The 27170-nt window shown below is 56.6% G+C and overlaps 3 protein-coding genes across 5 annotated transcripts in view; 2 read left to right on the top strand and 1 right to left on the bottom strand.

Moving 5' to 3' along the window:
• The window catches only part of LYSMD1 (LysM domain containing 1), an 85645-nt gene extending 59187 nt beyond the window's left edge, over window positions 1–26458 (bottom strand). Inside the window, exons 1-3 of one of the 2 annotated variants that reach the window (XR_012656854.1) lie at window positions 25792–26458; window positions 20968–21290; window positions 18366–18717 (exon numbers count right to left, since the gene is read on the bottom strand). Coding sequence is in view for 1 of the 2 variants with exons in the window: in XM_032781258.2 (XP_032637149.1) it covers window positions 18558–18717; window positions 20968–21290; window positions 25792–25971 (663 nt within the window). In the remaining variant the exon portion in view is untranslated. Of the gene's footprint in view, window positions 1–16813; window positions 18718–20967; window positions 21291–25791 lie in introns of those variants that run through there. The other variant, XM_032781258.2, reaches the window with a different exon arrangement.
• Window positions 481–16801, top strand: TNFAIP8L2 (TNF alpha induced protein 8 like 2). 2 transcript variants are annotated; one of them, XM_032781260.2, is made up of 2 exons: window positions 481–602; window positions 12673–16801. In XM_032781260.2, exon 2 carries the CDS (start codon window positions 12678–12680, stop codon window positions 13236–13238), a length of 561 nt encoding a protein of 186 aa, XP_032637151.1. In that variant the 5' UTR covers window positions 481–602; window positions 12673–12677; the 3' UTR covers window positions 13239–16801. The 2 variants fall into 2 exon arrangements, with proteins under 2 accessions (XP_032637151.1, XP_032637152.1); XM_032781261.2 differs by lacking the exon at window positions 481–602 and adding an exon at window positions 6597–6701 and having other exon boundaries at window positions 12673–14267.
• Window positions 26459–26805: 347 nt separating the features above from the next.
• SCNM1 (sodium channel modifier 1) overlaps window positions 26806–27170 on the top strand; it is a 7987-nt gene continuing 7622 nt past the window's right edge. Inside the window, exon 1 of the mRNA XM_032781256.2 lies at window positions 26806–26916. Coding sequence (XP_032637147.1) covers window positions 26866–26916 — 51 coding nt within the window. The 5' untranslated portion in view covers window positions 26806–26865. The remainder of the gene's footprint in view (window positions 26917–27170) is intronic.

The following is a 27170-nucleotide window of genomic DNA, read 5'->3' as shown; positions in this document are numbered from 1 at the left end:
TGCTGCGTGCCTCAGTTTCCCAATCTATATAACAAGATTAAAGCCAGCTGTGTGGGCCAGTAGTAAGACAGTGGACTGGGAGTCAGGACATCCAGGTTGCATTCCCAGCTCTGTGACTCATTGCACGGCCTAAGACAAGTCACTTTCCCTTCTTTGTGCCTCAGTTTCCCCCTCTGCTGAAGGGAGATTAAAAGCACCACCATGGTGGGAAGGAGCTGATCCCTGCAGCCCTGTTGTGATCATCAGGCAGATGGGTGAAGGCTCCTCGTCTTGGCGAGATCTGGCTGAACCAAGGCCAAACCGCCTCAAGATAAAGATCTCAGGAAGTTTAGAGAGGAAACAAAAATCTCCCCCATATCTGACCCACTCTGCCTGCCAGCCGGCTGTTAGTTGTGTCTGCAGGGAGCAGTTCAAGCCCCAAAATAAGTCAGTTCCGTCAGCTGATGAGGGCGGGCCCCAGCAACGGTTCCTCAAGGAAGTTTCACTAAGGTTATCTCGTCAGTGTGCTGTCGATTCAGGTTTTTGTCCTCCTCCATGCCAAAGTCTGCTCCAAGGGAGCCTGTATGAGCAGGGGATACCGGCAGGTGACAGCCGGAGACGCGGTGAGTGGCTTCTGCGCTGGTGAGGGGGCAGGTTGGCGGGCACGTGGGCATCCCATCCCGTCGAGAACGAGGTGCGTCGGGAAGGAAGGAGGGCTGTTTGCAGGGGATGGGGGTGTCATTTTCAGTTCAGTTTCCACCATAACGAGTTGCGACAGGCAGTGGCTCTGAGTCACCGAGGATGGAATGGGGGATGGTTGGAGATCAGGCTGGGACACGGGGCTGGATCCTGGCACAGGTTAGTGCTGCAACAGGGCCAGGCGTCTCGCTCGCTTCCTTCCTCGCCCTGATACTCCTACCCTGCCCTTTCCAAATGCACCTCGGAGTGCCAGAGATGGAGAGGATGCTGGCTAGGGGAGGTCTTTGCCCTACTAAGGGTGGTACAGGGACGGAGGCAGGGAGTCAGGACTCCTGGGTTCTACCTAGCCCTGGGAAAGGATGGAGTCCAGTGAGTTAGAGCCAGGGGGGCTGGGAGTCAGGACTCCTGGGTTCTGGTCTCACTTCTGGGTGGGGAATGGTGCCTAGTGGTTAGAGCAGTGGGGTTGGGAGTCAGGACTCCTGGCTTCTCGACCTGGCTTGGGTGAGGAGTGGGGTCCAGTGGGTTGGAGCGGGGGGCTGAGAGTCAGGACTCTTGGGTGGGAAGCACCCAGCTGGGAAGGGTTTAACCATTTCCAGGCCAGGCTGCATTGTCTGCTGGGGTTGAGACCAGAAGTGGGGGCGGGGGGAGGCCAGGAGGCTTCTGAGCAGACACGTGTGTCTCACGCCACAGGCAGCTCTGCCCTTCTCTCAGCGAAGCTGGCCTGTCCCAGGGGGGGCAAAGGCTCTGCCTGCTGCCCTAGAGCTGAAGTACTGGAAGAATGGAGGCTGCCCGCCCCGGACACCCCAGATCCTCTGAGCGCAAAGGAGGCTAGTTCCCCAGGCGATGGATGTGTGTCCCCGGTGAATGAGTCCATTCACCTAAGGCAGGAGCAGCTGAGGCAGGGGGAAGGGAGATCTCAGCAAACCCACTGACCCAGGATAAATGCATCACAGCACCCCCTTCCCCTGCATAACAAGGTGCACTGGACCCACACCCCCAAGCAGGGGCACAGGGAGCAGTGAAAGGCTAGTGGGGCTGGGGAGGGTCAGGGCTTTTCTGGTCCGTAGGGGGCAGTAAGCCCCAATCGTGGTGGGGCTTCAGATCTCCTGAGATGCCGCTTTGCTTGGCCGAGGCAGGGCCCGGCAATGGCGCAGGTAGCTGGAGTCAGTGCGGTCGGTGGGGAGGGCGCGGGAGGGGGCAGTTGCTGGCAGAGTAGAGAGAGGAGCCTGGCTGCATTGCTTGCCCCATGATCGGGCAAGGAGGGGTTAACAGGACATCACCCTGGATAAGATAATTGTAGCCCACTGGTCAGTGGAGTTACAGCCCCCAGCCTAGATCCCTGCTCCAACTCCCACCATGTCAGCCAAGATGGGCGGCTGTCCTGCTCCCCATCACAGGGAGGCAGTGTCACCCAGTGCTTAGAGCACTGGCCTGGGACCTGTGTTCTATTCCTGGCCCTGCTGCAGGGTGACCTTGGGGAAGGGACGTCCCGCCTCTGTGCCTCAGTTTCCCCATCTGTGTAACGGGGGTGACAATACTGACTTCCCTGGGGAAATTCTTTGAGAGCTACAGATGGCAAAAGCTTGGTCTGATTATTACTGAGCTCTGGCACTCTGCCCCCGTAGGGTATCCCCGTGGGAAAGCCCATTAGCTTTCTGATGGCCGAGTGCTGTGCCGGATGCTTGACAGGGATATTAATAGGCAGGGAACTAAATTAAACCATCCTGAGAAGGCGATTTGGTCTCCTGGGCTGTATGCAGTGCCAGCAGCAGGGAGAGGTGTGTGTGGTCTTAGCAAAGCCGCTGGCTGGGCCTGTGCCAGGCATGCGGCTGAGTCAGAGCATGTCTGACACTTCAGGGTCTCTTTGCTCCAGGGTTCTGAAAACCTAGATGCCTCACAAGCCCTGGAATGATCAATGTCCCCATTTTATCCTGGGGGAAACTGAGCATAGAGTGAGTATAACTTGAACAAAATGCTGTAGGCAAGTCATTGGTTGAGGCAGGACTAGAACCCAGGAGTCCTAGCTCCTTGGCCCCAGCCCTCATCACTAGGCCCTACTGCCCTCCTTGAGCCAGCAACAGAACCCAGGAGTTCTGGCTTCCAGTCCCCTACTCTCACCACTAGTCCTCGCTCCCCTCCCAGAACCAGCAACAGAACCTAGGAGTCCTGACTCCCAGTCCTCTACTCTCACCACTAGTCCTTGCTCCCCTCCCAGAACCAGCAACAGAACCCAAGAGTCCTGTCTCCCAGTCCTCTACTCTCACCACTAGTCCTTGCTCCCCTCCCAGAACCAGCAACAGAACCCAAGAGTCCTGACTACCAGTCCTCTATTCTCGCCACTAGTCCTCGCTCCCCTCCCAGAACCAGCAATAGAACCCAGGAGTCCTGTCTCTCAGTCCTCTACTCTCACCACTAGTCCTCGCCCCCCTCCCAGAGCCAGCAATAGAACCCAGGAGTCCTGACTCTCCATCTCTAATCACTAGCTAACACTCTCTCCTCTATCTGGGAATAGAATCCAGGAGACCGGGCTGGCCACTTGACAGTGCTGCAGCTGTGGCACAACCAGACTGCAGTTTGCTCTGGGTTTGCTGGCGGTGTGGCCGGCAGGACAGTGACATTTCCCAGCTGTTCCCTCATCTGAACTCTCCTGCCGCCGAACGTTTGCCTCCAGGCCGCTGAGGCTGCGGGCTACAGTTCACTGCCCTGCGCCCAGGTTCAGGGCTGCGTGGCAGCAAGTCAGGCTGGCGGAGGCCCACGCACACCCCATCAGGAGAGTCACTTCCTTGCAGACCTGTCTAGCTTCAGTGAGAGCCCAGTGAGAAACTGTTTGCACAGGGACAGGAGCCACCGTTCCCAGCCCTACCCTGCGATGACACATGCTGGGACTAGTCCTGGCCGTCAGCCGTCAGACCCCCGTGGGGTTGACTAACCCGTGACTGCTGGCTCTGCCCTGGGAGGAAGTCTCAGACCGAGGGGCAGCGGGAGGCTGTGAATCTCATCCCAGTTCTGGCACTGAGTTGCCGTGGGGCCTGAAGCAAGTCAGTTCACCTGGATGGCTCAGGCTCCCTGGGTGCAATGCAGGGATAATTGGGCTTTCTCCCCGGGGTTGGCAGCAGGCTGAGTTTGTGTTTGCAAAGGGCTCAGGAGGATTGTTGTGGCTTCCAGGTCTGCACTGGCACTTAGGACCTTTGCAAAGGCCCTGTGGGTCAGGATTATCGCCACTGTACAAATGGGGAAACTGAGGCCCAGAGATGTGCCAAAGGTCACAGAGCAAGTCAGAGCGAGGACTAAAACCCCAGAGTCCTGATGTCAAATCACCCCTGCTCTAACTACTAGAAACATTCTCCTCCAGACAGAATCCAGAAGTCCTGACTCCCAAGTCCCTTGCTGTAACCACTAGACACCACTGCCACCGTCCATGTGAAAAGCCCCAGGCTGGGACAAACCGCTTACAGAGCCTGCCATTCATCCCCCAGATGGGAGCCATCCCCCAGTCCCTCTCCACCTTAGCTCAAGCCAGCCTGCAGGGCTAGCATTCTCCTCCGCTGGAACAAATGACTTCTCCAGGACCCCTGGTCTGGCTAGCCCAGCTTCCTCCCAAATGGCTGTATCCTTCCAGGAGCAGAAGGGGATTCTGGAGGCTGGGGGAAGAGGATGCATCTGCTGAAGCCATCACCGGGCAGCAGGAAGGAGCTGAGCAGGCTGTGCTGCTGGGCAGTTTCTGTGCTACAGGGCAGGAGTTTAACCAGGGCAAGCGGAAAGGCGGTGACTGGTATGAGGTCCCACAGCCACTCCGTGGCAGAGCCGGGAAGAGAACCCAGACATCCTGACACCCCAAGTCCTATGCTGGAATCAGTAGACGCCATTCCCCTCCTCAAACCAGGGATGGAATCCAGTCCTGGCCCCTAAGGCTCACTTCGCTAACCACTAGACCCCACTCCCTTTCCAGAGCCAGGAATAGAACCCAGAAATCCTGACTCCCAGCCCCCCGCTGTAACTATTAGACCCCACTCCCTTCCCAGAGCTGGGACTAGAACCCAGGCATCCTCCTCCAACCACTAGACCACACTCCCTTCACATAGCATGTCCTTCTCCAGGCTCTTTGGCCGGGAGGCCCCATTCCTTGCCTGGGCTGGAGTGGGAGATGGGACAAAGGACTCCAGTAACAGAGGAATCAGGGAGCAGCCCAGCGCGCACAGCTAGTTGTATCTAAAGATCAGGTTCACCGGATCAGCTGCTGGCAGCTACACCAGTGAGCGACACAAGGCAAGTGTCTGCCCTTCCCCTGTGATTTGCCACAACGGCTGGCTGCACCACTCCGCCTCATCGGCTCAGCAGGGCTGCCAGTCTCCCCAGATGAGATGCAGTCACTCAGCCAGCCTAATGAAAGCTACTGTTATCCAAGCCCGGGGGCAGATGATTGACTCAGCACGCAGAGGATCCTGCTGCTGCCAAAACACAGCCAAGCAGCTGTGGAGATGTCTGCAGCCAAAGGCACAGAATTTCGTCACATCCCCAGAGTGACCCTAGGGAGTGCTGCCTTCCTGAGTCTGCAGACAGGGCAGCCTGAATTGATAGCTGAGAGAGAAGGCATGAGTGATGCCCTTTAGCTTGGCAGGCTGTTGACTCTGAACCCTAATAATGCAGGTGCAAACGCTAAGGTTGTTTCCTTTTTTAGCCAGCAAAAGTCCAGTTGCTTTCTATGGGCTAAGCTTGGGGTTGCAGGAGGAGCTTGGGGCTGGTGGCTGGAGCTGGCCTGAGCTCCCCAGTTCATGTAAATTACTTTGTTAACTCTGAACCATAATGATGATGAGAAGATCAGTGTCACCATGGATAACTATTTCACTGCTGAGCACCTTTTAAGGGAAACATCCAGTTACCCTGGGGTTAGTGTGTGGAGTCTGAACCACTTCATTTATGTCAATAGGTTTGTTAACTCTGAACCCTAATGATTATCATATAAATGTCAAGGTGGTTAATTATTTCACTGGTGGCCACATTTGTAGCCAAAATATCCAGCTGCCTTGCAACTGTGGTAAGAGTTTGGGGTTGGTCAGTGGAGTCTGAGCTACTTCCATTATCTCAGTGGCTTGCTAACTGCGTCCTGATGATGGTGGTGTATAATATTAACTATTTCACCGCTGATCATAGGATTGTGGGAGGAGCTTGGGGGTTGCTGGGTGGAGCCTGAGTTGCATCTCAGCACTATCTTCTCCTCAATCTGCTGACTGCACTCAAATCTTTTGAGCATTTTCAGTTGGGCTAATAATAAAAAATAAAAACTAAATGAACAAAGAGCCATTTGAACCTAAAGGCTCATACCCCCCACCCTGGCCAAGAGCCAAAGAAGGCCCCTGCTTCCAGAATTCCCATTTCCGGGTCTCATCTGTGCTAAGATGTTCATCCTCCCCCTTCGCGCTCCCAAGACATCGTCTTAATCGAACGGACAATGGGGAAGGTGGAACAGGGGTCGGACAAATCCGGCCTTTCTGGGAAGCACCAGACCCGGGCTCAGGAAGAGACACAGATGTTATGCTAAGAGGCAAGGCGAAAAACAGGAAGTAAAGCTGTGTGCACGTGAGACAGCGAGAGAGAGAGAAACTTTCATCTCTAACAATCTCTAACCAAGGATCTCAAAGAGCTTCGCCAACATTAATTAAGCTTCCCAGCCCACCCAGAAGGCTGGCCTCGGTGTTGGTAGTGCGCTCACTAGCACTCGAGAGAGTGCAAGGTCTCGCTCTGCCCTTCGACCTATCACAGGATCGCTCTGTGCCTCGGTTTCCCCACTCAGCTAACAGGGCTGTCTGGTCTATTTCAATTGCCGGCTGTTCAGGGCAAGGGGTGTCTCTCGTGCTGTGTCTGTGCAGCACCAAGCCCGGAGGACGGCTGGGGCCTTCCCATGCTGCTGTCTTAGAAATCTAGAGTCTGATTGCCCGGTTCCTCACGAGGCGGCCAGGCCCAGATATAGGGGAAGAGAAAGTGTTTGCTTCAAGCTCATTTTTGCAACTACTGTATCTTCTGCGGTAAGAGGCACTTCCTGGCAGCTTTGCAGTAAGGGAGGTGGGGCGGGCAGCCTCTGTCCGGCTGGCCCAGAGCACGAGGGAGGGTATCAATCCAGCGTAGCCACTGGTGACACAAATGGAGACGCCTTGGGGTGCCAGGGTGACAATCTCGGCTCCCTCTCTGCAAGCTCTGCCACATGCTGGGAATTTCCCTCCTTGCCAAAGCCAGGAGAGCAAGAGGCCTAAAGATACAGGTTGCGTGGGCAGTGCTGCTGAAACAGCCTGTTGAGACGCATGCAGAACCTGCCCCCGCCTCCTCCCCAACCTGCACCGGTATGCCATCCCCCGCCCCCCCGATACTGCATCACCCTTCCCCTGCAACGCTGCACCATCCCCCTGCACCACCCCCTGCAACGCCAGCCCCGATTCTGCACCACCCCTCCCCCTGCAACACTGCACCATCCCCCTGCACCACCCCTACAATTCCAGCCCCCTGATACTGCACGACCCCTCCCCCTGCAACACTGCACCATCCCCCTGCAATGTCCCCTGATTCTGCACCATCCCCCTGCAATGCCATCCACACTGACACTCCAGCCCTGCAGCGCCATTGCCCCCAACCCCCTGCATTAGCCCAGCCCACTCCTGCATCACTGCACCATCCCCTTTGCAAAGCCTCCCAACTCTGCACCACCCTGGCAGTCGCTCCCCACTCCCCTTGCATTAGGACAGGACTCTCCCAGGGCTGCCCTGCTTTACAAGGGCCTTGGGCAGCCCTGGACCTGGGGGAACATAAAGGAGGATTAAAGGCCTCCCTGCCCCAGGTGCAAGAATCGAGGCTCAGCGTCTCAAAGATATTTAGGCACCGAACTCCCAAGGAACCCTACAGGAGAGAGGTACCCAGTGACCCAAGAAGTTCTGAGAATCAGGGCTCCAAACTGGAGAGGGGCTGTTTCATGGGGAGCTATATAGGGGACGGGGTTGCGATTGTGGTTGGGCGGGAGAAGGGGCCGGGTGGGATTCGACATGTGCTGGAGTCTGCAGAGCTGGGCTGGTTGCTTTCCTCAGGCTCCCTTCACCTGCTCCTGCTCACAGTCATTGCTGGATTTATCCTCCCGAGCACTAGGGGGTGCTGTGCTGCAGAGAGGGGGGAACTCAATAGGGGGCGCTGTCCATTTGTGCTGACCCCAGTGGCAGGGGGTGCTGTGCTGCAGGGAGCTGGCGGGGGGGGGGTGCTCAGTAGGGGGCACTCTCCCTCTTGGGTCACTGCTGACCCCTGTGTGGCACTAGGAGGTGCAGGGAGCAGGGGGGACAATAGGGGGCGTTGTCCTTTTATAGTTAGTGCTGACCTCAGTGCAGCACTAGGAGGCGCTGTGCTGCAGGGAGCGGGGGGCACTAATAGGGGGCGCTGGTCCTTTGCAGTCAGTGCTGGCCCCAGTGTGACGGTAGGGGGCGCTGTGCTGCATGGAGCAGGCTGGGGGCTCAGTAGGGGGCGCCCTCTCTTCCCGGTTGGTGGGGACCCCGGTGTGGCACTAGGGGGCACTGTTCTCTTTCAAAATGAGACCTGGCGCCGAGCCCTGTTTTGCAGGCGGGGCACTGAGGCACAGAGAGATGCTCTGATTTGCCCACCTCGGCAGAGTGGGGCCGACCCAGAAATAGAACCAAGATCTGCAGAGGCCGAGCCCACCCTTCCTCTGCCAGGACTTTTGTCTCCAGCCCTTTCTGGCTTCAGCCCTGCCCACGGCTTATAATGGGGTGTGCCCCCTCCATCCAGCAGCTGGTTTTTCCTCCCCTTCCACTCACACACTTGGGAACCCTGGCTGCCCAGACCCCGCTCCAGCTGGGGACAGCCAGACTCAGTCTGGGACCTCACACCGAGCGGAAATTCCCTCAAGGAGGAATCTGCAATTATCCAAACAATACCATCCACCGGGGCCCCATTAAACTGGCAAGGGCACTGTCCTCCATCCCTTCCTCAGCAGGGCCCCTCAGGCAGACTAACCAGGAGCCTTCCTCTAGCCGATCCACCCTCCTCTTCCTCCCCCCGGCTCGATTGATTCAGCCGTGTCACAATCCAGGCAGAGCACCACTAGGGCCACAGTGTGGGGCTGAGATGTCAGCAGCTGACCCCAATGCGGGGCTAGGGGGCGTTGAGCTGTAGGGAGCAGGAATAGAACCCAGGAATCCTGACTCCCAGCCCCCTCCCCAGCTCTAACCATTAGACCCCACTCCCTTCCCAGAGCTGGGACTAGAACCCAAGCATCCTGCTCCAACCAGTAGATCACAGTCCCTCCACACAGCATGTCCTTCTCCAGGCTCTTTGGCCTCAATAGGGGGCACTCTCCCCTCACCGTTAGTACTGACCCCATGTACTGACCCCCTGCGATTTCAGCCACATTCCGTATGTAGTTTTTGGTGCTTCCTGCCCTAAAGTTGCTCAGTATTGCTGTGCGCTGAGAACCACAGGTGGCTGCATTTCAGCCTGGAATCTTTTGGGGGTGAGAAGCACCAGAAAGCAAATATCAGGGGCCAAGACTTAGAAGGGTGACTAGTGATTTTGGGGCACCCAGCTGAGCAGTTGAAAAGCCATGAAACAGGCTCCCACACACCCCAATCACAAGATTGGCTGAAAACTCATGAGATTTTTAAAAACAAATAATACATTTTGGGGGAAGAAGCTTTTTTGTTCATCTTCAGGGTTTTGAGCCATTGGAGGTGGGGATCCAGCTTTTCTCTGCCCCCACAAGGGCTAGAAACCTGCTTTGTTTTTAAATGAAAGCTGAGATTCTTGTATAATCACAGGATTCCGGGAGCTGGGGCTTGAAGAAAAATACCAAATATCACAACACTTGCGCTGAAGTCACCCCTTAAGGAACCAGGATTTGCGAGGGGACCCATGCTCAGCGCTTTCTCAGAATCAGGCCCCCCCAGAAATGAAACTCCAAATCCTCAATACAGAAAATCCTGGCTGTTCATTTGAATTTGTCTGTATATTTGCAGATGTTTGTAAGGTGTTCTGTCTGTCTTCTATGGACTTAGCTAGCCCCCTTACTTGATTATTGAACCCCTCACCACCTGTAATGTATTTTTCCCCACAACACAGAGCAATTATCCCCATTGAGCTGATGGGAAACTGAGGCTCTGAGCTGCTAGGTGATTTGCCCAAGCTCACGCTGGAAGTTTGTAGCAGAGGAGGGACTTGAACCCAGGACTGCTAAGATAGTGCCCTAGCCACTGGACCATCCTTCATCTCGGAAGGAGGCAGGGAGCTAGCAGAGAATGGTTTGCTCCATTCACCTCTGGGTTATGGGCCCAGTGTCCTCCCACCCCGCCAGCAGCTCCAGCCGTTAAGTGTACTTTGCAGGCCTAATGCCAAATATGGTCCAAGAGGAACTTTAAACCTAGGCAGGTTTCCACTGCAGAGTCCAGGATGTTGTTTGTGTCATTACCAGTCTAACCATTGACTGGAGGGTAGATCTGTGGACAGAGCACTGGTTTGGGACACACAAAACCTGGTTTCCATTCCCACTCAGTCAGTGGCCTGGTGGATGAACTGGAGCAAGTCAATCTGCCTCAGTTTCCCCACCTGCCTCAGTTTCCCCAGCTCTAAAACAGGTATAACCACACTGCCCTTCCTTTGTAGAGTGCTTTGATAACGGAGTGCCGAGGCTACTCTGGGGCACAGCGTAGGATTAGTGGTTTGCATCTCACAGAGGGGGAGATCCGGATTTAACACCAGGACTCTGACACCCCCAATGGCCTGTACATCCAGGCCAGCTCTTGTTCCTAGACTGGCACTGCTGCGAAGGAGATGTGACAGTGAAAAAGAGGGAGTCTGTGTCAGAGGCTGGTGGGTCTCAGCCCAATTCCTGGCAAATCCTCACCTCAGAAGCCTCTGTCATCCAGCACAGCCATTCACTGCCCCAGCGGTAAAAAAAAAGGAGTAAACGAACCTTTTAAGTGTTCCAGGCCACGCATGGGCATCAGAGGCACGAAGGGGTGCAGAGATGCCCTGATGGTGAATGGGGTTAGTCTAGCAAATTACTTCAAGTTGTACAAAATACAGGGTGTAACGGCCGGCAGATGTCTCCAGTCAATCCACATGTGCCAAGCAATGGCTGGCTCACTGCGGACTTCGGCAAGCCATAATTTCAGTGCCTCATCTGTTGCTGGGCACGACCAGCTGGTAGAGATGCACATCAGCTGTTGGGGGGACGTGCAGCCAAGCTGGGCTTATCAGAGGAGCAAGTCAGCACTTCAGCCCCCAGATGAGAAGTGGGTAAACACCATGAACCCCAAAATGAGAAGTGGGCAAAACTCTGTTTAGCAGCGTTGAGCCTCGAGGACCACACCGAACTGCTCCCGCTCCGGTCAAGCGAGCCACTGAATGCTCACGCTCCAGGGGCATCCCCTCCAAGACAAGGCAGCGGGACTTGAGCAGGGCCAGCGTGGCTGGGAACCATGCCCTGTGTCTGCCCAAGCTGTGCCCTGCTCTGTCTTTGAGCCAGTTCCCCAGTGGGTATAAATTGGCACTGAGGGGAATTAACACCTGCCGGCCTCTGGTTTCGCCAGGAATAAATTTGCTGCTAATGGAGATGCAGCCAGGCAGGACATCTGTGCACAGGGAATGTGGCACAGCCTCTCCCCGGAGCAGTTTTGCACTGGGGTGCCTGTGTCTCATCGGCACTTTGCTGAGAGTCAGAAATGTCCGCGAGCTTCAGGTGAGAATTGCAAGTGATGTACCCTCTGCTGGGGCTGCACTGGGACGGTTTGATCCACATCCCCTCCCCCCCAGCCCCCGCCATCTGGGAGATGGCCGGCTCCGGAGCAATGGCAGAAAAAGAACACGGTGCTGCTAACTGCAATGGGGTGGGATGCGGAGGGCACTAGAGGAGAGGGGCTGTCTGCCATGACCCCAAATCGCAGTCTGTAAAGGGGTCCACAAGACACACAGAGCCTGGATATTTGCTGAGCGATGGAGGGGACAGGTTACTGGAGAAGGAATGATGGTAACAAAAATTCCCTAGCCCTTAACAGAGGACAGCAGCATCATCAGCCCCATCTTACAGATGGGGAAACTGAGGCATGGAGAAAGCAAAGAATCACCCATAGATCAGCACAGGGCATGGGCTAGAACTCAGATCCCCTGTATTCCAATCTAGATCATTAGCCCCAGTCCACAGTACGGTGAACAAAGTTAGTGCTGATGTTCCCTTGGGGTCATGCAGTCAGAGCTCTGACGCTCAGCAGGCCAGGTGAGGCCATGGAGGGGAGCCCTCCAGAGCACTTGGGGCAGAGAACCCAGCCCCTCAAGGAGTCGCTCAGGCCAGCGGAAAGAAGGGGCATCACCCCCCCCCAGATTAGCACTACTGCACGTTACACTCATAGAAACAGAGAAGATCGGGGTTTGAAGAGACCTCAGGAGGTATCTAGTCCAACCCCCTGCTCAAAGCAGGACCCAAACCCCAACTAAATCATCCCAGCCAGGGCTTTGTCAAGCCTGACCTTAAAAACCTCTAAGGAAAGAGATTCCACCACCTCCCTGGGTAACCCATTCCAGTGCTTCACCACCCTCCTAGGGAAATAGTGTTTCTTAATAACCAACCTAGACCTCCCCCACTGCAACTTGAACCCACTGCTCCTTGTTCTGTCATCTGCCACCACTGAGAACAGCCGAGCTCCATCCTCTTTGGAACCTCCCTTCAGGTAGTTGAAGGCTGCTATCAAATCCCCCCTCACTCTTCTCTTCTGCAGACTAAATAACCCCACTTCCTTCAGCCTCTCCTCGTAACTCATGTGCCCCAGCCCCCTAATCATTTTCGTTGCCCTCCGCTGGACTCTCTCTAATTTGTCCATATCCCTTCTGTAGTTCCTCATATAAATACAGGAAGATACATACGGGCAGAGCTAGGACTCAAAGCTTGCTCTGCTGAGTCCCAACCCTGTCGTCCCCACACTCCATAACAGCAGCATCTCTTTATTTGCCCTGCAGCCACAATGGAGACATTCAGCTCCAGGAACCTGGCCATGCAGGCTGAGAAGAAGATCCTGAGCCACATGGCCAGCAAGTCGGTGGCGAATGTATTCCTGGACGACACCAGCAGCGAGATCCTGGACGAGCTGTACCGGGTCTCCAAGCTGCACACCCAGAACCGGTCCGAGGCCCAGAAGGTCATCAAGAACCTCATCAAGGTGGCTGTTAAGGTCAGCGTGCTGTACCGCAACAACCGCTTCAGCGCCAGCGAGCTGGGCCTGGCGGAGGAGTTCAAACGCAAGCTGCACCAGGGCGCCATGACAGCCGTCAGCTTCTATGAGGTGGAGTTCACCTTCGAGCCGGGCGTGCTGAGCCAGCTGCTGCAGGACTGCCGGGATATGCTGCTGCAGCTGGTGGAGAAGCACCTGACGGCCAAGTCCCACGGCCGCATCCGCCACGTCTTTGACCATTTCGCCAACGACGACCTGCTCAGCCAGCTCTACAGCTCCGGGGAGCCCTACCGGCCCCACCTGCAGAAGATCTGCCAGGGCTTGAACAAGCTGATAGAGGAGGGGAAGCTGTGAGTGAGGTGGGAGGGGGCCTTGCCTTTCTCCTCCTCCTCAGCCAGTAAAAGATTATGGGAGTTGGGGGTTTGTATCTCATGGGGGCCTGGAAGCACCTTACTCCCTTAGGCACCTATGGAAATCCTAGCCAAGGAGCAAGGGCATTCAGGTTTATAGGGGATGGAGAACTGGATGATCCCACAGGACAATCAAGACTCGGGCATGTCCCACTTGCACTCAGGGCCCTCCGTGCTCTCCGCATCCGTCCCAGTCCTCTCCACGCCCTCATGGATTGGGCCCCCAGCCCCGGACACTATCTCCCCATCAGTGACACTTGCAGAGCGGTTATTTTTGTACACACTCATCTTGTCATTGTTACACCTGCGGGGGGGGCACCAGGTTCGGCCTGGGCAGTTACCCCTTGATGGTACAGTTTGTAAGGCCAGCGGAAGTGGGGCTGGGTTCAGCTCCCACTGCAGGGCATTAGAGGGCTGGGCCGATGAAGGCAACAGATCAAATCCCTCCCCCAAACACTCCTCATTGCAGGGTTGTCCCTGGCCAAAGGGATCAGTTGAGGCTCCACCGAGCCAGCAAAACAGAGTGGGGTGGCAGATTCTGAGCTTTTATGTCAATTGCACATAAATGCGACGCCCAGGGGAAGGGACCAACCACCACCGTGAGCCCCTGTCCTTGCCACATGGGTCCCCAGCAGTGAGGTCTAGTCCCCAGGGCTGCACTCGGTGGAGCTCTGCCCCCGCATTAAGCTCAGGTTTAGGAGCTTAGCTTCAGCCATGCAGAGTTTACGACTTTCCCTCCCCGAGCCCAGCCGCTGCCAAAGACACGGGTGAGGCCATGAGCAGGGTGAAAATGGGGGGCACTCCGCGCGGGTCAGAAACGCCGTGTCGGTCAAAGGTCCCACTGGCAAATGGTAGGGTCCCCCCATGCCTTCCCTGGCCACTCTGCCCTCCTGCCCCAGCCCCTCACCCCCCCCAACGCCGTGATCCCAGTTTATGGCCAATGCCTTGGCAGCCTACAGTGGGCTGGAAGGTCGGAGGGAGGCGATGACTCCAGAAGGCCTCTTAGCAGCTGGGCTTCCTCCACTGCAACCCAGGGGCTGCAGAGGTCAAGCAAAGGTACCAGCAGCTTCCTCGGAGCGGGCGTGCTGGGAACAGACCAGCAGACAAGGCTACCTTGGCTGGCATGGGCACAGTTAAAGGGTGGGCATGCAGCCCTCAGAGCCACCCTCCCCTGCCCGGTTTGCTGCCAGCTCACCGAGAACGTGGCTGGACGGTGCACAACCCAGGCCTGCGAAGTCAAACAGCTCCCAGCGTAGGAAGGGGAGACCAGAGCCAGAGCTCCCTGGGAAAACAACCCCTCACCAAGGGAGGCACCAGGTCAGCCCTTGCCTGCCTCCCCGCTCTGATAGCCTGGCCTGATCTCCACACACCGCCGAGCTCCCCTCCCCTGCACCTCTCCAGCACTCAGCTGCTGGGCTCACACTAACGCAGCATATGGCTTTGTCTCCCCCTCAGGGTTGGGGTAAGAGGCTGCTTGGTGCCCTGGTGGCATCAATTAGCGGGGGGAACAAATGCGCCCCCTTCCCCAAAGGTTTTGCACTTGCTCAAAGTTCCACAGGCTGCAGAGCTGGGGCTGGGGGGCACCCAGGGCCTGAATCCTTTTAATCAGTGGTGCTGGACTGACTTAGTGCAGCTGCTCCCACCGCAATCCAGAGCATCGCTCCGCCTGCAGGGCCAAACCTGGATCCAGCTGCTCCGCGGGGCAGCTGGGCCAAAGGGGACTGTGACCTGAAGCACGAGGAGGCTGGCCCTGGATGGTGGAGCATGCGGGAGGCTGCTGAAACCTGCCCCACGGCGACACCGGCTCCCGCACGACGTGGGTAAGAGAAAAGAGGGACTCTATGGCCAATGGGATCCAGGTCCCTGTGGGAAGAAGGGGGGCACAAGCAGAGTAGAACTGGGTCCCTGCCATGCAGGGACTAGAATTCACACACCCCACACCTCCCCGAAGAAATATACTACACGGCCCTGTGCCTGTCCCATTTCGCCCTCACAGGCCACCCCTTAAGAAACCTGGATTTGGGGGAACACATGCCCACCGCTTTCTGGCCCCCGGAAATGAAAGCATCCAAACCCTCGCTAAAGGAACCCCTGGCTGTCCGTTTTAATTTGGCTGATGGAGGGGTCACAGGTTCGATTCCCACCGCTGGGGAGCTGCTGGCTTCTCCGCATCCCAGGAGCTGCCCTCTACGGAAGATATTAGACCCCAAAAGTAAAACCTTCCCTGCAGATGAGCATCTGTGCTGGTCCCACTACAGCCTGACGGGTGGCAATTAATCAAAGGAGGAATGTAATTAGGCTTAGGTACTGCCCCAATCTGGTCCACGTTTGGAAGAGAACCTCCCAGGTGCTGCAGCAGCTTGCACTGGTGAGTCAATAGGGGGCGCTCTTCCAGCCACATCAGCCCTGAACCCAGTGCGCTGCAGGGAGCTGCTAAAGGTGCTGGTTTTCTCAGGGCAGCTCCTTGCAGCCATTAAAGAACCTGTGGCCCCCAAAGCCTCACAATTAAAAGCCGTTACTGTGCAGCGGGCTGCATGAAATGAGTTTGACGGGTGTCAGGTTTGCGGCATCTAGGTCTCCATGGCATGAAAGTGGGGGGGCTCTTCAGAGCAGGGCTGTTTGCCCAGGCACCCAAGGGATGCGGAGGTCTCCAGGGTGTCAGTCCAGCCCCAGCCGGCACTCCACCTAGGCAGGGAGGAAGCAGACAGAGGAGCCTGCGGTTGCCCTGTCGCAGGCGGAGATCCAATGTCACTGGTTAGTGGAAGCCAGGTGCACAGGGCAGAGGCCAGGGCCGGAGAGTGGCTTTGCTGGCAGTGATGCCCGCGGGCCTCGGCCAGTTCCGGGGAGAGGTTGACTGCAGGCAAGGCCAGCCTGGGGCATCGCAGGCAAGTCACTGCAGCGAAGCGAACAACGCCACAATGGGACCCAATTGCACTGCAGGCAGCTGCCGCTGGGACAGGCCCAGAGCCCCTCAGGATTCAGCCAGGGGGAGGTGCTGGTCCTGCTTTCCCATCCCTGCAAGCTCGATTGCTCAATCTCCCCTTCTCACTGCATCAGCAGGCCCCAGGCACACTCCACCCCTCACCGGCTCTGCCTCCCACGACTGCTCCGCTGCACCCCAGCCCCTAGTATCCCAGCCTTGAGCCCCACTCAGACTCTGCTCCTCAATCCCAATGCACAGCCCACCCCCCTGCTGCTATCCTAGCCCTGGGCTCCCCCCAGACAGCTCTGCTGCTATCCCCATGCTGGGCTATGCAGCTTTGCCTCTAACACAGGTGTCACATGGGCCTTACTCATTGCAATCGAGAGCCTAAGACAAATGACACATCAGCCAATACCGGCCACACACCACAACGGAGGGCAAAACGTCCAGAGACTTCCAAAGGAGCAGGATCTGACACATTTTTGGAGCATCTCCCCGCTGACCGCCAGTGCTGTACAAAGGCCGACCCAAACCCGCTTTGTGCCTCACCAGAGAAATAAAGGGGAGGAACAGAAATGATTTACCACGGAGACGTGTTGCATGTTTTGTTCAAAGAGCAATCAGGACGGAACACTTTTATTTGCAGGTCCCTTCGCCGCTGGCCGGGGGCCAATCTCGGCAGATCTCAATCTCGTGCCTGAGAAGTGCCTGGCAGAGTTATTTAAAGAGGATCTGGGCCTCTCAGCTGCCAGGCAGCTTTAAAGAGGAACCCAAGGGCGGGTTTTATTTTTAACTCTGTTTCCCTCTCCAGAGCTGAGCCGTGAGGAACACCAAAGGGTTCCAAGTCAATACGGCTGAATGAAATAGACGAGCGGGGAAATCAGAGCCCGGTTCACCTGCCCCATACGGAGTCTGGGGCTTCTGGCTCGGCTCAAGCAGCTAACGCCGTCCAAGGAGGAGCTGTTCTGGGAGTTCCTCCATTTACCCCTGGCCCACAAACACCAATTACAAGCCACTAGCTGGTGTCCTCTGCCTGAAACATCAGCCTGGGAGCTGAGAGTCAAGCTGGGTGTTTTCCCTCTCACACCTCACGCCCAGTAACCAATTAACAGGTGATCATCAGTGCTAGTCTCTCAGGGGCCCATACAGCCCCAGTGGGGCCAGACGGGCAGAAAGGATTGGTCAGCTCTTGGATTAACGGCACACAAGGAGGGACAGCTGAGGTTCCCTCCCCCAAAGCTGGACTGGCCACGGTGGGCTAATAGGGACAGATCCTGGCTCCCTGCCCCAGAGCCAAGCTAAGAGGAATCCTAAGCAGTGAGAGGTCATTGAGTAGCTCTGGCAGACACAGGGGACAGATCCATGGAGAGTGGGGATGGGAAGGGTTGTACCCATCGCTTTCAGGGCAAGGAAGCCAAGCAGAGTATGGAATTTGCCCCCTTGGCCCCCAAGCCAGACCCCACCCTGGAAGTCAATGGAAAGACTCGGGCGGATTTCGGCTCAGGCCCAGGGGCTGCGTTTCAGCACAGCAGATGCTGAGCCCTTCCCAGGTGGGGGCTGGGCACTGAGAGCCCAACCCCATGTGGGCTCGCTGGCAGTGGGAGAGGCAGGCGACGATGCTCATTGGCCTTACTGACTCTTGCCTGCCAGGCGTCCAATGGGATCAGCTGCCGAGGGTCCTGACACCCCACAGGACGTCAGGCTTGTGAAGGTGCCTGTTTCATTTAGAACCAGGCCAAGTTCCCACAACAGAATGAGCGGGAGGGGGGGGGGGGGGGGGGGGGGGGCTGTGGGTTGGGATTGAGGGGCATCAGTAGATGATTGGGGGGGCTGGGCTGAGGATCTGATCCCGAGGCCTTTCTCAAAAGTCTCAGTGGGGGAGCTAAGGAGATCCAAGGGGGTTGTAGGCGACGGGGCTGTCGCCGAAGGCAGTGACCTGACAGGATGGGACAGGGAGAGGCTGGTGCGCTGGGACGGGGAGCTCAGAGCCCAGCAGTGGGAAAGGCCAGCGAGGAGCAGCACAGAAAACGCTGGTGCATTAAAGCGTGTCGCCGAGACACACCCGCCCCAAGGGGGCGCTCTGCCAGTCACCCCCATAACACACCTCTGGGCACCACCCACCCCAGCCGCAGAACATCCCCCATGCACTGCTCCCTGTGCAGATTGGTCCAAAGGTGGGGGCAGCCAGAGGACTCACGCAGACTCCTGCTGGGATCAGGGTCTCAGCTCCGTCTGGGTCCCCCTGGCAGGGCCATCAAAGACCCTGCGCTGCCCCCGAGGGCTGGACACACCGGCTAGGAGAGGAGAGGCGAGTCCTTGGGGAAAAGAAGGCTCTGCCCATCAGAGCCTGAAGATCTCATCCTCCTGGTCCTGAAGCGTGGCAGCGCGGGTGCTTTTGGTGAGCGGCACAGGGCCCAGCAGGGCGCGCTGCTGAGCGTGAGGCGAGGGCTCACTCTGATGGGAGACGGTGCTGCTGGCTTCTGGCTCAGCCCTGGCGATTCTGCGGGGAGACAGGAGGGGGGTAGATCTCGGACAGGGAGTGGCCACCGCGGATGCGCCCTGCTCAGGGATCCCCCCCTGCTGTGCCCTGCTCGGGGGTGGCTGAACTGGCACAGCGTTCTCTGCTGGGGTTGGGAAGGATCCAGGGAACAGCCCCCTTTAGACATGGGGCCAGGGCGGGGAGGGGGGGTTTCAGGGGTGCAGTACACCAGAGGTCACATTACAGATGGGGAGGGTGCGGGGAGGCCTGTGTAATCCCTGTGAGAATCTTTGTTCAAAGGGCTGGAGTGATTCAGCAGAGCTGGGGGGAGGATGCCATGGACTGGGGCTGCTGGGCCTATTGGCTGAGACTGAGGGGCACTGGCACAGCTGGGCTTGGGGGGATGAGCCCAGGGCTGGGATAGGAGGGGGCTGCGGGTCAGGATTATGGGGCACTGCCCGGGCTGGGGGCCGGTGACCCAGAACTGGAGTAGGAGGGGCTGTGGATCAGGACTGAGGGGCACTGCCCAAGCTGGGGGGCCAGCGGCCCAGGGCTGGGGTAGGAGGGGGCTGTGGATCAGGACTGAGGGACACTAGCCAAGCTGGGGGCAGGGGCCCAGAGTTGCGGTAGGAGGGGGCTGCAGGTCAGGACTGAGGGGCACTGCCCGAGCTGGGGGGCAGGGTCCAGCATTGGGATAGGAGGGGGCTGCAGGTCAGGACTGAGGGGCACTTGCCGAGCTGGGGGACAGAGGCCCAGCATTGGGATAGGAGGGGGCTGCAGGTCACGACTGAGGGGCACTGCCCAAGCTGGGGGGCAGGGGGCTGCAGGTCAGGACTGAGGGGCATTTGCTGAGCTGGGGGTCAGGGCCCAGAGTTGGGGTTGGAGGGGGCCGCACGTCAGGACTGAGGGGCACTGCCTGAGCTGGGGGTCAGGGCCCTGAGTTGGGGTTGGAGGGGGCCGCACGTCAGGACTGAGGGGCATTTGCTGAGCTGGGGGTCAGGGCCCGGAGTTGGGGTTGGAGGGGGCCGCAGGTCAGGACTGAGGGGCACTGCCTGAGCTGGGAGGCCAGGGCTGGGATAGGAACTGCAGAGATCTTCGATGCAGGCAATGGCGCCCTCTCGTGGCCACAGAGACTAGTCAATAGCAAGCAGTGGCCGGGTCCTTAGCCCAGCCGCAGTCCTCAGAGGCCCAGCTGCGTCAGACTCCTGGGCCAGGAGAAGGGCATTCCCTGAACAGCAGCCGACTGAGGGTAGACGGTGGTCACGGGCTCCTCTGGCTGCGCCCTGAGCTAACGCGCTGGCTGATTAACCCCCTACAGCACGGCACGGAAGGGAGGAAAGTAACCAAGCAGCTTTTAACGATCCCTGTTCCCAGCAGCACAGGGAGCTCTGCCCTGCGATCCACAGGGAGGCAGGTGCTAACAGCTTGGATCAGACCCAGGCCCCATCCAACCCAGCATCTCCCTCTCCCCCAGCAGTGACCCACGGCTGTTTCCCTGGAGGAACCCAGGACACATCCCAAGGCCGCCCATGAATTCCTTCCTTCCCAGCGCTGCTAGGAGATGAAGCAGAGGGTGGGAGGGGCTGCGGGAACTAACAACATCAAAGCGAACGCATGGGTGTGTGTCCACGTTGCCATGTGCGGGTGTTCGCCGCCTTCAGAGAACTCCCCACCATGCACGCGTCTCTATTTCCCCCTCCTGGTCGCCATGAGCCAATGGCACCTGTACTCACCTGGCCACGCGGCAGGGAGCCAAAGCCTGGGGCTACATCACCTCCGCCCCATCAGCAATGAACAGCCCTTCACTCTCCCACCACCGGCCAATCTCCCTGCCCTGTAGCCCCCCGCTAGGGCACCGCCTGTCAGCCTTGGGGACTCCTGGGTAAGTGTGTCTCTTGGGGCGCGGGGGAGGAGCAAGCTATGGGGCAGGACATGGAGGATCCCACAGGCATCAGCGCTGGGCTCTTAGTTTGATGAGCACAGCACCTGATTCAATGGGGTTTTAATTTCTCCCTCCCCACCAAGGGGCATGTAAAACCTGCGCTGGGGACGCTCAGGCATCACTGGCAGTTGTGGGGTCACCTCGCCCTCTAGCAGCCCCACAGAGGCTATAAACACTAACCCAAGGGAAGCCAGCAGAGATTTTCCTTTAGCACAGCTGACAGGGGCCTACAAGCCGGAGCAGCAGGTCTGGGGATTGATTCCCTGCCCATACAGTCCGGGCACTGCGTTAGTTACTTAGCGCTACAGTAACCTCCAGGTAGCACTCACGCGATCTCCCCCTCCCGCAGCTTCTTCACTGCAGCCTTCTTGGACAGGCTGATCTCCAAGTCGAGCTTCCTTAAGAAATCCGTGGCCGAGAGGTCGTGGCGAGGGGTGGTGCCTGTGCTGGTCACGGAGCTGTTTTTCTGCACCGGATTGTCCTCTCCAGTGGTGGGTCGTCTGGCTCCTTCCTCCGTCTCCTCTTCCTCTTCCTCCAGGTTTAAACCATTTGCCATCTGCTTGGGCTCCATCAGGACAGGGATGTGCAGCGTCGTCTTGAGGAAGATGGAGTCGCTGGTGTACAGCCGGTTCACCCGCTTGATCTGCTCCATCTGGGAAAAGACCACAAGCACCTGTAACCCCTCCAGGCCTGGGACACACGTCACCGACCCTCTTCTCTATACACCAAGAGAACAACTGCCCCTGATCCAGGGGTTGTTCTCTAAAGCTCCATTGCAGGTTGGACATCTAATATCACAGTGCCACCGAAATGCAGCCACCTCTGGGGTGGAGGACATCAGTATGCAAATAGAGCAATGAGGGCAAGCGTGTGTGTGACGTGATCTGGGCTGTGGGTGCCGGGCTCACACTGGCAGGGAGACGGGTTAGGGGGTTGCTGGGACTTGAATGCCAGGGGAGGGAAACTGACCAAGCCCCTGGAGGATGATGTTCAATGCAGCCAAGCAAGGACTGTGCTGTCTCACTGGCAGAGAGAGAGACGTGCCATTGTTAAGTGTGCCAGTGTCTCAGCCAGAGGTGGATGAGGGAGACAGGATGGGAGCTGATCACCATGACACGTACCATGACTCCGGCCCAGAGACCCTCCCTTCCTCCTGAGTGGCAGTTTGTTGGGCTCCTGCAAAATGAGCTGGCAGGTTCTCAGCATCTGTCACACAAACACAGCTGGCAAGGGCAGCTCTAGGCATTTTGCTGCCCCAAGCATGGCGAGCAGGCTGCCTTCGGCGGCATACCTGCGGAGGGTCCGCTGGTCCCGCGGCTTCGGCAGACCTCCCGCAGGCACGCCTGCGGAAGGTCCGCTGAAGCCGTGGGACCAGCGGACCCTCCGCAGGAAGTCGCTGAAGGCAGCCTGCCTGCCTGCCACTCTCGCAGCGACCGGCAGAGCGCCCTCAGTGGCTTGCTGCCCCAAGCACGTGCTTGGCGTGCTGGTGTCTGGAGCTGCCCCTGCAGCTGGCCCCCCTGGCTGGCAGCCCCCGAGACAGCTCCCCGCTTTCCTGGCTGCTCCATCTACGGGGCAGGTGCACATCAGCAGGGGACAGCATGCATGTGTCATGGGGAAGACTAAACTGGTGCTGTCAGGCTGCAGGGCCTGTCAAGATTCAAACTGCTACACTCCCAGAGACACTCGACAGCCGTCTGCTGCCTGACCACACGTGCAGGCTGGAGGCGATATGGCTTTGGCTGCAACCACCGGGGGATTTCTGCAGCAGAAACCGATCCCCCTTGAGAGCCATAGGAACAGAAAGCTGCAAAAACAGGAAATGCAAAAGGGCGTGACTGTGTGTGCACATTACAAGAGAGGCAGACACACACACACACACAACCAAGAGGAGACGGCCTGTGCAGGGTCAGAGCCCTCAGCCCTGGCCCTGCATGAGACTCCAGACATTCAGCCTCCCCATGCACCCACCCATGCCCCCACAGCCCAGGAACACCAGTGGGGTGCCCACTCAGAGTTCCACGATCAGGGTGCTGGATTGTGGAGTCCTAGGGGCAGGGACTGTGTCTTTGATTTAGCATCCAGGCCCCTGGCTCTGCTCTAGAGCTGCATCAATTATTAGGATTCATTACGTGTATTACAGTACCCTCGGCCAACAACCAAGAGTCCCCACTGTAGGGGGATCAAAGGCGCCTGGACTCTGGAGGGGTGACTCCTGTCAGTGCCCCTTTTCTTAGGGGTGCTCATGACAGGACCCTCCCTGCTTCACCCCAGATGCTTGGTAGTAACGCTAAGTGTTTTGCCAGAGCTCCTCATCCAGGACACACCAAGCACTGTACAAAACGGGGTGGAAACCAATCGGGACCCAGGCTGCGGACTCAGGGCCTACCAGGGGAAGAAGGGAAGCCAGGAGGCGTTAGGAAACCCAGGGGAAAGATTCACTCTACAGATATAATTGCTTGTTTTGCACATTTCTTGAGGGGATCACTTTAAAGCGTCCTCAGGAGGGCTTGGAATTGGAGAGCTGGTGGCTCGGGGAGCACTCACCAGTCCCGCAGCGATTTGAAACGCAATAGCTCGTGCTTTACCAAAGACAGGTCAGTAGCAAAAGCTTGGTTTTTGTAATAGAGAAACTGAGGCCCAGAGCGGGCACTAGAACCCAAGCAGGGTGGATAAAATCAATTATTATTTTCTTTAAAAAAAAAAAAAAATTTTGATTTTTTTTAATATATAAAATGCTTTTTGAGGGAAAAAAGCTATTAAGATACATCATAGCTCAAAGCATCATACAAGCATCATCATAGCTCAAAGCATCATAGCATCATACATTCATCTGACGAAGTGGGTATTCACCCATGAAAGCTCATGCTCCAAAACGTGTTAGTCTATAAGGTGCCACAGGATTCTCTGCTGCTTTTACAGATTCAGACTAACACGGCTACCCCTCTGATACTTGACATCATAGCTCAAAGGTATCTCGTCATGGAATAGGGATTATGCATTCTAATTCGACAGAATGAGACAATATATTCATGCAGTCAAGCATCAGAGGAGTAGCTGCGTTAGTCTGGATCTGTAAAAGCATTCATCTGATGAAGTGGGTATTTACCCATGAAAGATCATGCTCCAACAGGGCTGCCCAGAGGATTCAGGGGGCCTGGGGTCTTCGACGGTGGGGGGGGCCCACTGCTGAATTGCCGCCAAAGACCCGGCACTTCGGTGGCGGGTCCCAGGGCAGAAGGAACCCCCGCCACCGAATTGCTGCCGAAGACTCGGAGCGGAAGAAGCTCTGGGGGCCCGGGCCCCACGACAGTTTTTCAGAGTCCCTGAAGCAAGTGAAGGACCCCACTCGAGGGACCCTGAAAAACTCTCATGGGGGCCCCTGCGGGGACCGGGGCAAATTGCCCCACTTGCCCACCTCCGGGCAGCCCTGTGCTCCAATGCGTCTACTAGTCTACAAGGTGCCACAGGACTCTTTGCTGCTATATTCATGTAACGTTTAAGAAAAGTTTTGTAAATGAGTTCCAACAGTTCATGGATTAGAAACCCAATTTTATGGGGTTCCAGGGGCTTCTGTACAGATTATATAGGTTAATCTTTCTATCTACCCAATGGGATTCAAGTGCTCAGTCTAGAAGATACCATCAGAGATGCTTAGTTTTGCGGTTTTCAAGCTGTGAATTTGTGTCTCCAGAGATAACATGCTTGTTAACAGCAAAAAATGTTTTTAAATAAATAAATATAGAGAGGTGAGAAATAACAGACCTAAACCCTACTGTCTCTCTGCAAATGTGTGTACACAGTATCAATCCCTTACCTCTCTCTCAAAGTGCAAAGTTTCAAAAAAGTTCAATGAATAGAAGATTGTTGGGGGCGGAATAGATCTGGACAAGGAGAAGTCTGGAGATAAATGTAAGAAGGGAGGGACAGGGAATATAAATAAAAGTGAAACTGTTTGAGCAGCATATTCCAGAAGTCTCGAGGTCTTTCTGAGTGTAGCCTTCACTGATTGGAGATCTACCATACCATTCTCTCACTAGAAGGGAAACCTATAATGGCAGAAGGCTGTAAAAGAAACCCAGTTTGGAAATAAGAACCATTCAGGAAATGTTTGCTGCTGATGTTTTAAAGAAAGTCACACCAGTGAACTGGTGGAAGTCACTTAAGCACTTGGATTCAGAGACTGCCGGTGAAAAAAGAATATTTTCTTCCTTTGGACTAATTCATTCCAAATTGAGAAGTTGTTTGGTACCTGAAAAAGCAGGAAAGCTTGTTTTTCTTTTCCAGATTATGAACAAACAGGAAAATGAAGATGAAGACGACTGAGTTAGCTGCAGAAGCCAAAATTTTAAGTTTTGAATGTTGACCTGGCTGACACAGTTGATTTAATTTTGGATTTTTTTTTTTAAATATTTCATTTATCCATGTTAGTTAAAAACAATTTTTAAAAAAAAACCTAATTAAAAAAAACTTGAATGTTTAACTAAATTCAAAAATTCATGCTTGTTTTGTTAAAATGTTATGTTTGCTATTGAAGAAAAAAATCCACAATACATAACGTTATTGTTTCAGTTAAATAAAATAATTTAAATGTCTGTCTGGCGATGTTCTCCTCCTAACGCAACATGGCAAGAAAATCCTCCAAATATTAACGGTTAACCTGTTGAACTGGAGATAGTTCACCTCCCAGTGACTTCATAAATATCTGCTTCAGTTACCTTTGATAAATGAAATACCCAAACAATCGTTCATTCTCTGACACAGCTGTAAAACTAATCTGAAAAGTTTTTAAAATAAATCACTTTAAAAATGTATAGTGTGTACCTTCTCAAAATGAAACCTACATCTATCTTGGAGTTGTTCAGAATATCTATTAAGGTTATAACAACCAACAAGAATGCACTTTTATGTAGAAATCCATGATTAAATCAAGTCTTCCTGCCTAGTAACTTAAGTCATGATTTAAATCAATTTAATTTAAATTAAATCCACCCTGAACCCAGGAGACCTGGCTGCCAGTTCCCTGGCAGAGCTAGGAAGAGAAGCCAGGAGCCTGGCACTGTGTCCCCTGCACTAACCGTGGGACCTCACTGGGTCCCTCCTGCCAGGTTACCTACACCCCCCGATTGCAATAGAAAGCTGCCGCGCAGACCTACCGTGACCCCATATTTGAGCGCCAGCCCCTGCAAGGTGTCCCCCGGCTCCAGGCGATGTTCCACCCTCCTCTCCCTTATTGGGGAGCACGTTGACTTGACGAGGCTGCCGTAGGACCGGGTCTTGCTGCCGCAGAGCAGCCCAGCCCTTCCAGGGGACCCCTGCCTGGAAGGGGAGGCCATCCCTCCCTCCCCAGTCAGTGGGGCACCAGTGCGGGCAGCAGAGGTGCCTGGGCTCTGGAGGGGCTTTCCTGAGGGCTGCTCATGGCAGGACCCCCTCAGGCAAAGTAAACAATGCGCCTCCCAGCCAGGCCAGGGCTCCCCCACAAAGGTCTCTCTGCTCCCCTCCCCTCAGCCTTTACTCCAGGGCACAGCCGGGGGCTCCCCCAATTTCCGCCCCACACAGCAAAACCCACTCTGCACAGGTGGGGGAGGGGATGGAAGGGGGGGGTCCCCAAATTTCCTGCCACCCCTTACGCCAGAGAGGGGGGCAGGGGGGTCTCCTCCATCTTCTCTGTCCCCTCCCCAGCTCCTTCTTTACTCAGGGGAAGGGGCAATTCCTCCCCGGAGCCCAGCCACCCCGCAGCGGCCCCTCCCCTGCAGAGCAGCCAGTGTCCGCAGCGCACAGCCGGTCCCGTCGCTCAGCTGGTCCACAACAGCTGAGCGGAGCGGTGCCCGCCCCCTTCCGTCCCACCCCCACGCAAAGACCTCTGGGACATGTAGTCTCTCCCTGGCTAGTTGCCTGCCTTGCAGGATCCCTGGCAGCTCCCCCAATCCCATAATCATGCTCCTCCCCTCTGGGGCCAAAGAGGTGGCACAGCGGGGAAGATTCCGCCCAGCCCAGCCACAAGCCTCGCCTACGCGGAGAGGGGTCAGGGTCCGGGACTACATTTCCCAGCATGCCCCGCAGCCTCTGACCCTCTCAATGCATCATGGGAGTTTTAGCCCAAGGGGCCTATCCGCGCGGAGCGCCCAGAGGCATGCTGGGAAGGGTAGTCCGGGAAGAGAATCAAACCGGAAGTGCTGGGTGGCCCCAGTTCCCATGGTTACCGCGGCCAGGGGTCGCGGACCGCCACCATGTCCTTCAAGCGGGAGGGGGATGACTCGAGCCAGCTGAACGTGCTGCAGGTGAGCGGCCGGGCCGGGCCGGGCAGCGGGTCGAACACCCCGGCTCCGCAGGGCTGCCCTGGGCCGGGGCGCCCCCGACTCCCGGCTCCTTCTCAGTCCCCCCTGCAGCCCCTCTGGTCCCCGCCCCCCCGGATCCTCACATCCCCAGAGCGATCCCGCCTGTCACCCCCATTCCCAGAGTGACGCCCCTCCCCCCACAGCCCCAGAGTGACCCCTCAGCCCCCCCGCTCCCCACAGCCCCAGAGTGACCCCGT

Source organism: Chelonoidis abingdonii, chromosome 11, assembly GCF_003597395.2.
Source record: "Chelonoidis abingdonii isolate Lonesome George chromosome 11, CheloAbing_2.0, whole genome shotgun sequence".
NCBI lineage: Eukaryota > Metazoa > Chordata > Testudines > Testudinidae > Chelonoidis > Chelonoidis abingdonii.
The sequence above is the reverse complement of the archived record's forward strand: the minus strand, read 5'-3'. Positions and strand labels throughout refer to the sequence as shown.

What these genes read in the sequence shown, in the direction of transcription:
- TNFAIP8L2 (XM_032781260.2), top strand. Translation starts at nt 12,678, where the DNA reads ATGGAGACATTCAGCTCCAGGAACCTGGCCATGCAGGCTGAGAAGAAG.